General features: G+C 44.9%; 2 protein-coding genes across 3 annotated transcripts in view; one reads left to right on the top strand and one right to left on the bottom strand.

The window, feature by feature from the left end:
• The first annotated feature begins 457 nt into the window (after nt 1-457).
• LOC102234564 (protein NipSnap homolog 3A-like) lies at nt 458-4,508 on the top strand. The gene is made up of 6 exons (XM_005812274.3): nt 458-610; nt 2,778-2,985; nt 3,091-3,252; nt 3,702-3,851; nt 3,953-4,039; nt 4,111-4,508. The coding sequence occupies exons 1-6, from the start codon at nt 542-544 to the stop codon at nt 4,185-4,187; spliced, it is 753 nt and encodes a 250-aa protein (XP_005812331.1). The 5' UTR covers nt 458-541; the 3' UTR covers nt 4,188-4,508.
• Nucleotides 4,509-4,816: 308 nt separating this feature from the next.
• The window catches only part of LOC102236954 (ATP-binding cassette sub-family A member 1-like), a 41,060-nt gene continuing 36,686 nt past the window's right edge, over nt 4,817-9,190 (bottom strand). For both annotated transcript variants that reach the window (XM_023328353.1, XM_023328354.1), the window contains exons 48-49: nt 5,591-5,834; nt 4,817-5,509 (exon numbers count right to left, since the gene is read on the bottom strand). In XM_023328353.1, coding sequence (XP_023184121.1) covers nt 5,372-5,509; nt 5,591-5,834 — 382 coding nt within the window. In that variant the 3' untranslated portion in view covers nt 4,817-5,371. The remainder of the gene's footprint in view (nt 5,510-5,590; nt 5,835-9,190) is intronic.

Below are 9,190 nucleotides of genomic sequence, written 5' to 3'. Positions count from 1 at the left end.
TTTGCACAACTGCACTGTGGCACACTGCTGTACATATATTTACATATACATATCTGCATTTTTTTAATCCTTGCAAGGACTGCTCTAAGCTGCTTTTATATTAACAGCATGTTATATTTTATTTTATCTTGTCTACATTGCTACTCAGTGGTGGTTGTTGTTGTGTGTCTTGTCTCTATGCTGCTGTAACTGTGGAATAATTTCCCTGCTGGGATGAATAAAGTAATTCTATTCTGTTCTATTCGTCATAAACCAAAAGGCGCATGCGCAGATATTCTTTTCTATTAGATAATTTAAATGTCCTATTTTAATAAATAATAATGAAATTAACACAGTTTTTTTTTATTTTGGAGTAAGACATCTTGCGTAGATGATCTTTGGCAAACTGCAGATTAAACTAACTACCGTTCTCAGAGTGAGTCCTCCTGTTTTCATAGGATCGCTACAGATGAAGAGGGTCCTCCTTCAGAGTGGGACCTCTTGCATTTAGAGGATCTGTGCTGCCGTTCTCTGGGATCTCTTCAGGTTCGGCGCCGTCAAAATGTTGAAGCTGTTCGGTTCTTTGAGGCCTTCAGCGGCCCTGTTCAGAACTGCTGCTGCTGCTGCTCAGGTGAGTTCACCTGCATCATCTGGACCAGACACGTAGGAACCAAATCACGGTCGGTTCAGAACCAACAGAACAGAAACGAAACGAACTCGCAGGTTTTCTGCCGTAGAACCTTAATGACTCACAAGTTGTCTGCAGAGCCAGACAACCGACAGCAGAATCTGCAGTTGTGGGCGTTCGATTCGGTTTGGTTCGGTTGTTCGTGTCAATGGCTGATCGGAGAAAAAAGGTCAGAACCAGGTAGGGACCATTGGGTCAGGGCGGACCCTGAACGCCTCATGGCCTTCAGCTGTTCTGTAAACAGAGAGAAAGAGTGTGTGTGTGTGTGTGTGTGTGTGTGTGTGTGTGTGTGTGTGTGTGTGTGTGTGTGTGTGTGTGTGGAGGAGCCAAGGGTCCACTGTGGATTGTTTGAGAAGGACCTCTCTGCAGCAAACAGGAAGGGCGGGACGGACCGCTGTCAGTCTCAGACCTTATTTGGAAATGGGACCATTGCACTCCGGAAGTGAAGGGGGCGCTATTTCCTATATTATCCACGGTCTCCCGTTTTTATTTTCTTTAAAATCTGTGATATATTTTCGCCTTTAGGAAGGATTTTCACTCTCAGCATTTATTTGAACTTTTCTCTTTTATTTACTTCAGTGCAGCTCACAGTTTTTAACAGATTCTGTAGCTTTCTGTGAACTTCTACATCTGCTCCTTAGTGGCATCTTTTCGGGCCTGATACTGCCTCTAGTGGCGTGGGGTGGTAACACAGCTAATATAATTACATTACTAAATCAGAATAGCACAACGTCCTTATAATTTACTATTAATTTCAACATTACTGGAACCGTAAAAGATAAATTGTCTTCTAAAACATATTTTTCCATCTTCTTAAGGAAGTAGAGCTAATTAAATGACCTAAACAAGATGTCAAAGTGATGCCAGTTTCTCTCGATGGCCAACCTCCACCTTGATAGACTAAATAATTTAATCTTATTTTTTTCTTCTATATAAGACTCAGAATAACATATATGGCACCACATAAGCAAAAATGTGAATTTTTGCCTGTATCTGTTTAACAACCCTAGTTTTAACAACCAGATTTGTTATGCTTTTGTAAACCGAATTCATTTGTTCGTTATTGATTTTTGCTCAACGTATGTATAAATTGTAAATAGTATTTTTGTCATAGTTGATCACGATAAACTGTTTAGACATTTTCATGTCTCCTTATTTAATTTATTCCTCCTATAATTGATGGAGACATATCAATATTATTTATAATATATAAAGGTCTTGTTTATGTCATTTAATTAGCTCTACATCCTTAAGAAAATGAAAAAATTTGGTGTTTTATAATTTATCTTTATTTGGAATTAATACCAAATAAGGACGTTGTGCTAATCTGATTTAGTAATGTAATTATATTAGCTGTGTTACCACCCCACGCCACTAGAGGCAGTATCAGGCCCGAAAAGATGCCACTAAGGAGCAGATGTAGAAGTTCACAGAAAGCTACAGAATCTGTTAAAAACTGTGAGCTGCACTGAAGTAAATAAAAGAGAAAAGTTCAAATAAATGCTGAGAGTGAAAATCCTTCCTAAAGGCGAAAATATATCACAGATTTTAAAGAAAATAAAAACGGGAGACCGCGGATAATATAGGAAATAGCGCCCCCTTCACTTCTGGAGTGCAATGGTCCCATTTCTAAATAAGGTCTGAGACTGACAGAGGTCCGTCCAAAACATCAAGTTTGGATGCATCATCAGCTCCATGATGGTTCTGTTCCCACTGTGAAACATGGAGGAGTCATGCTGTGGGACTGCTCTGCTACATCAGGGTGTGTTGAATCTGTTCAGGGAATGATCAAACCTCCAGACTATCGAGGCGTTTTGGAGAGAAATGGGCTGCACGGGGTCACAGGTCAAAGGTCATCCAACAGATAAATGACCCAAAACAACTAAGAAAACACTGGACTGTTCTGACCTGACCTTGAGCTTTTTGTATCGCCCCAATAGGCTGAGCAACAAAATATGAACTTCAGTTTAGTTTATTTTTTACATAATTCAGTTGAACCAAAAGGTTAATTTTCAGATTTTATTTATGGTTTAGTCAGTTTCCACTTATTTCAGATGCCGTGGGTTTCTTGTCAGAGTGAGACCTCTGTCCTCTCGGCCCCTCTCTGCAGCCCAGCGCCCGCCTGGCCACCGGACCCCAGCAGGAGCAGAGAACCTTCTACGAGTTCAGAACCTACAGCATCCGTCCAGACCAGAACTCGGTCTTCCTCAAGCTGACCAATGAGAAGATCCACCTGCGCACCGCCCACTCTCAGCTGATTGGCTACTGGACCGTGGAGTACGGCGGCCTCAACAAGGTCTTCCATATATGGCAGTATGGTGAGGACACTTCCTGTTGGACCTTTTTTAGATTCCTGGATAAAACGTTCCGATCAGGAGGTTCTGGTTCCAGATGTTTGGGTCTAACCCCCCCCCTACTCTCAGACAGTTACTCCCAGCGGGCAGCTGTGCGGGCAGCCCTGGCTCAGGACCCCTCCTGGATCTCAGAGTACATCTCTAAGGCCTTACCGCTGCTGACGGCGCAGGACAATGAGGTTTCCTACCTGGTGCCCTGGAGCCGCCTGAAGAGCCCCCCCCAGCAGGGAGGTAGGCCCCGCCCACTGCCCCACCTGGGTCTGACCGGGTCACCGGTTCTAAACAACCAATCAGAGCCAGGAGGAGGGTCTTAGTGCTGCCATCATACTCTGTGTGGCGCTGCTCGTCCCCCCTGCTACGCCGCAGCTGTCATAGCATGTTGTGAAAGCTAAGGCTAGTTAGCATAGCCACAGATGATTGTGGATAAACAGTTTCACTGTAACAGTAAGTTACACATTTAGGAGCAAGTACATGAGGATGATTGACAGCACTAAGCCCCGCCTCCTGGCTCTGATTGGTTGTCTTTGGTGCATTTCTTCAGACAGCAGCTCAGTGAGGATCTGACAGAACGAATCTGTAAAAACATTTCGTCACAAATTCACAAACTGAAACGTTGAGGGGAACAGAGCGCTGGGTTCTGCTGGGTTCTGCTGGGTTCTGACGGTGCTTCTGTGTTCCAGGTGTGTTTGAGTTGGCGACCTTCCGGATGCGTCCTGGGGGCCCTGCGGTTTGGGGCGGGGCCTTCCAGGCGGCCATGTCGGCTCATGACGCTCCGGGGTACGGGAAGCTGCTGGGGGCGTTCCACAGCGAGTTTGGACTGCTGAACCGAGGTACCAGAACCGCAGCCGGGTTCCGTGAGAACCTGACTAGATGTTTGTTCCTCCGGATGCTCTAGGCGTTGCGTCTCTAACCGGATCTCCTGGTGTCCCAGTTCACGCCCTCTGGTGGTTCGAGAGCGCCGACCATCGAGCCGAATGTCGACACAAGGCTCACACTGACGCCAGAGTGGTTGCAGCAGGTAAGACTCCACCCCCTCTCTGTGACATCACTCAGGTGAGCGCTGGCTAACTGCTACCTGCCGTCTCTCAGTCAGGAACAGCGTCGCCCACCTGGACTCTCAGAGAAACCAGCTCATGTTCCCCTGTCCGTTCTCCCCCATGAAGTAACTTCCTGCCGTCTCCATGGCGACACATCTTCTCATTCAGGCCTGACCTATGCTCCGCCTCCTGGCCTGGACGGACCAATCACAGGAGCCGGCCACTGTGACCCCAAAGTTCTGCTGGGGTTCTGATCCAAATGCTGCTCAACAACAAACTGACTGTTGGAAATATTTTCTGCAATAAACACTTCTTTACGGTTTCTATGACGATGCAGGGCTAACGATTAGCTGCAGCTCCATTATTCATTTTATCGTCTAAAAGTAACAACTGAAAATCATTTTATATGGAATCTGAAATGCATAAAACAAATCCACATCTTTAACAGAATTTTAAGTTTTCCATGTTTCCCATCAGCCACTTTGATTTCAGGATGACAGCCATGTTTTAACCTTTTAGCCAATCATGAGTCGGATGTTCAGAAAAGTTTAATGTGATAAAATGTGACTGAATCAGAAACTGAAGATTTTACTGTTAATGAAACGAGAGGCAGTCATCTTCAGAAGATTTCTGTTCAATCTGGAATAAACAGAACCTGGAAGGAAGGGGACGGATTTCTGAGTTTGGATCAGAACCAGAACGGCTTCAGGTGAAGTGTGTGTGTGTGGGTGTGTGTTGAGCAGCAGACGGAGGCGGCGTGGAGGTTTCAGGAGGTTTATTCTGCTAGTTGGGCTGTAACAGCTCTTTTTCCATCAACAGCACAACATGCTGATCGGATCAGAACCGGATCAGAACCAGTGCAAACAGACTGAAGTCTGGAACACAAAGTGCTGCAGTCAGGCGACCAATCAGATCGCAGATCAGTCCTGCAGCTTCCAGGCCTGATGAGGTATTTGGCTGCTTCCATCCATCATCTTTATAAAAACACTTAAAAAAATAAAATAATCAGGTTTCTGATTGGCTGCTAAGACAGGAAAGAGCATGGATCCCGCCAAAATAAAACATCAGAATAAATGATTCTGTTCCAGCTACAAATATAAATAAAGTTGGACACTAAGAACGGAATCAAAGTGGATAAAAAGTGATCAGTTTGAAATGATTGGGATTCTTCATCGGGTTCAAGTGTTCAGCGAATCACTGCATTGACGGGCGGCAGGAGGCTCCGCCTACCGCCGTGTGAATCAGTGCGCAGGTGAGGAGGGGGTGTGTCCTCCGCTGCAGGTCGACTCCAGGTGAAGTCCCGCCTCCCGGTGTCACATGACGCTCTCGCCCTCTGCACCGCCGCAGGTGGAGCTCGGCGCCAGCACGTCGACGATCACTTCCTTCCGTCTCACCGAAACGTCTTTGGACAGGTAGTCGTCACTCTGGTCCTTCGCAAAGTTCACAAACACCTGAGAGCACAAAAACACATTTCCCATCAGCCCCGTCAACTTCCAGTCCAGGTTTACCTGTCCAGGTGTGCGGACCCTCACCTGGTCCAAGGTGGTCTGGGTGACAGAGTAATCCTCGATCCGCAGCGCGTCCTTGTTGTTGGCGAAGGTGGAGAAGATGTGGGCGAGCGAGGAGAGCGAGGAGGGCAGCTGGTACTGCAGCATGTTGCGATGCTTCTCCTTCAGCGTGCTGCCGCTCAGCTCGCTCTCGATGAACTTCATGACGGGACGCAGGTCCGGGTCGGGCCCCGCCACCCGCAGGATGATGGTGTAGCCGTCCCCGAACCTGACAACACACACACACAGCTCACTGTCTGCAGACACTCACTACCGCCCTCTGGTGGTCAGTGACAAACTACAGCTACGTATGTAAATATGGTTCTATGAATCCTGGATTCAGGCAACCCGAGGTCTGGCCACAAAGTGACACCAGAACCATCAGGATGCAGCCAACACAAAACCGTTTGACATCAGAGCCGCTGGAGGTCCGGCTGCACCAAACGCCCAGAACCAGAACCGAACCGGAGTTCACAGACCATCGGCTAGGCCGACCTACGAGCCCCATGCAGAAATAGAGAAACTAGATTCTGGCTCCCCACTGCACAGCCACCAGTCCCAGCATGAGTAGAGGATCCTGCTGCTACAGGGCTTTAACCTTTGACCCCAGGGCTCATTGATTGGTTTATCAAGCTGACCTTGTTCTATTTGAAAACCAAATCCATGGTTTACCAGCAAAAACATAAATTCTGATCATACCATAATGTGACAATCGCAAGGAGATTTATCCATCATTTGTACGCAAACCTGCACATAAAAACATCTGAACAGGCCAGAAGTTCATGGAAACGATCAAACGGCAACAAGAGGAGCATTAAAGGCTCACGGAAAGCAGGAGATTTCTGGCCAACAATTGTACACTTCTAGAAAAACATGAACATTTCAATTTGAAAAGTTGAACATTTTTGATGCCCTGCGACAGACTGGCGACCTGTCCAGGGTGACCCCGCCTGGAGAGGCACCAGCAACCCTCCGGACTCCGTCAGGGACCAGGGTGAACAGAAAATGGGTGGATGGATGGAACATTTTTGACTTTTGAAACTCAAAACATTTTCATGTTTTTTCAAGAAAATGTTTTTTCTAGAAAATGTCTAAGCTTTTTGGCAGAAGTATACTCCTTTTTTATATTTTCTTCTTTAGATATAAAAAGGAGTACGGTACATTTCTGCCAAAAACCTTTGAAATTTTCTAGAAAAAAAACAAGAAAATGTAAAAAATGTTGTAATATGAATCTTGGCAAGATGGCGGAGGGAACATTAGCATAGTCAGCTAGCTCTCCAGAGTCGGGTAAAAAATACCCACAACAAAATTGGAACTCGATAGATTATGGAGCCCCCTAGGGGACATGGGGAGTTTTTCCTTTTGCGTTCCCTCGCAATAATCTACTGGTCAGTTATGCAGCATAATTGAATCCTGTAGCCTTTCTTACGGTGGGCGCCGTACTTTATGCTTTAATATAAGGTTATGTGAGGTTTTTCCATGAATGTTAGAATCTTTTAGTGAAATATCTGAAGTTTTATATCTTTCTTTAGGATAGAAAGGCGCCACAAACCTACGATATAAACAGAAACTTTCCGTAAGTAGGAAAGAAATAAAAACACATTATAATTTGAACTATTTCTGAGTTATTATAGCGGGTAATAAATCATCTGACAGTTTTGATTGTGTCTCTGTTGTTCTAGTCTGAATGGTTTAAAGAGCTGCTTTCAGTGCCGCTCCATCTTAGCCTTAACAGACATAAACATGCAGGAAAAAATAAATTGATTTTCAATCAGTGTTTTTACACCAAACAGTTTTTATTATTAACAAGTTTTCACTGAGTCTCTGTAGGAGCCTTATGAATGAAATAAGTCATTATTGATATGACAGGAGCAGGAGGCTTTGACACTTAGGTGTGTCGATGTGACGTCACCAGGTGTGAATGGGAAGGATACTGACCTGCTGGCTTTGTGTGTATGAGGAAGCGGTGAGCGGGGCGGTCAGTCCTGGCAAAGTTTGGAGCATAATAATCAAAATGGAATAAATCGATAATTGTGACAGAACAAAGAAATGATCTGGACTTGACTGATAAACGGACAGGTTAGATTCCCCGAGTTAACCCAGTGCGGCCCTTTACCATCATTAGTTTGTCATGTTTTTAATAATAAAAACTTGTTAATAATAAAAACTGTTTGGTGTAAAAACACTGATTGAAAATCAATTTATTTTTTCCTGCATGTTTATGTCTGTTAAGGCTAAGATGGAGCGGCACTGAAAGCAGCTCTTTAAACCATTCAGACTAGAACAACAGAGACACAATCAAAACTGTCAGATGATTTATTACCCGCTATAATAACTCAGAAATAGTCCAAATTATAATGTGTTTTTATTTCTTTCCTACTTACGGAAAGTTTCTGTTTATATCGTAGGTTTGTGGCGCCTTTCTATCCTAAAGAAAGATATAAAACTTCAGATATTTCACTAAAAGATTCTAACATTCATGGAAAAACCTCACATAACCTTATATTAAAGCATAAAGTACGGCGCCCACCGTAAGAAAGGCTACAGGATTCAATTATGCTGCATAACTGACCAGTAGATTATTGCGAGGGAACGCAAAAGGAAAAATTCCTCATGTCCCCTACAGGGATCCGTAATATATAAATGAGAGGGATAAGCAAGAAAAGAAGCCAGAAAAACCATAAAAAGCAAAACAGAACGGAAAAAATCTCCGAACACGAAGCTAGCGAGCACAAAAAAGCCCCAGCGGAGGAAATGGAAGAACAGATAGCACCGAGACTATAGCTGCAAAATGGGCTCGCAGCTATTAGAGATGATATTAAAGCCCTAAAACAAGAGCTGTGCCGGGAGCTGGTCGCATTCAAGGACAAGCTGAAGGAAGAAATAATGAATCTTTGACAAGAAATAGACCGTAGGCTGTCCGAGAATGACCGGGAGCTACAGGCACAGACACGCATAGCGGAGGTGGAGGAGTGGAAGGTGGATGCTAACAAGGTGCTAACAAAGATGGTGGAACAGGGGCAGGACAAAATAACCGATCTGGAAGGGAGATCAAGGAGGAACAATATCCGAATCTTCGGCTTGCCAGAAGACGTAGAAGGGAGATCCACAGCTCCATTTCTGGAACAACTTTTTAAGAAGGAACTCGAACTCCCAGAGGGGATCGATCTCCAGGTTCACCGAGCCCACCGAGCCCTCACCCCAAAACCGAACCCAAATGCAGCACCGAGGTCAGTCCTGGTTAACTTTCTACAATTTGAGACCAAAGAAACGATCTTGAAGAAAGCCTGGCAGAAAAAGATCCAGGTAAACAAATCTACTCTGACCACGACTACCCGACCGAGATTGTCCAGAAAAGAAAGGCATATTAAAAAAATATTGAAGGAGAAAGGAATGTGTTTCCAGACACCACTGGCTAAAATTCAGATTCATTGGGAGAACGGAACGAAGACAGACAGGACCTGAAGGAAAGAGGCTAAACTGTGACTAAACTGGGGCTAAACTGAGGCTAAACTGGGGCTAAACTGGGGCTAAACTGAGGCTAAACTGTGACTAAACTGTGACTAAACTGGGGCTAAACTGAGG

Source organism: Xiphophorus maculatus, chromosome 23 (assembly GCF_002775205.1).
Source record: "Xiphophorus maculatus strain JP 163 A chromosome 23, X_maculatus-5.0-male, whole genome shotgun sequence".
NCBI lineage: Eukaryota > Metazoa > Chordata > Actinopteri > Cyprinodontiformes > Poeciliidae > Xiphophorus > Xiphophorus maculatus.
The sequence above is the reverse complement of the archived record's forward strand: the minus strand, read 5'-3'. Positions and strand labels throughout refer to the sequence as shown.

What these genes read in the sequence shown, in the direction of transcription:
- LOC102234564 (XM_005812274.3), top strand. Translation starts at nt 542, where the DNA reads ATGTTGAAGCTGTTCGGTTCTTTGAGGCCTTCAGCGGCCCTGTTCAGA. An exon ending in CTTCCATATATGGCAGTATG is followed by an intron (nt 2,986 to 3,090) that starts GTGAGGACACTT and finishes CCCTACTCTCAG; the next exon opens with ACAGTTACTCCCAGCGGGCA. An exon ending in GTTTGGACTGCTGAACCGAG is followed by an intron (nt 3,852 to 3,952) that starts GTACCAGAACCG and finishes CTGGTGTCCCAG; the next exon opens with TTCACGCCCTCTGGTGGTTC.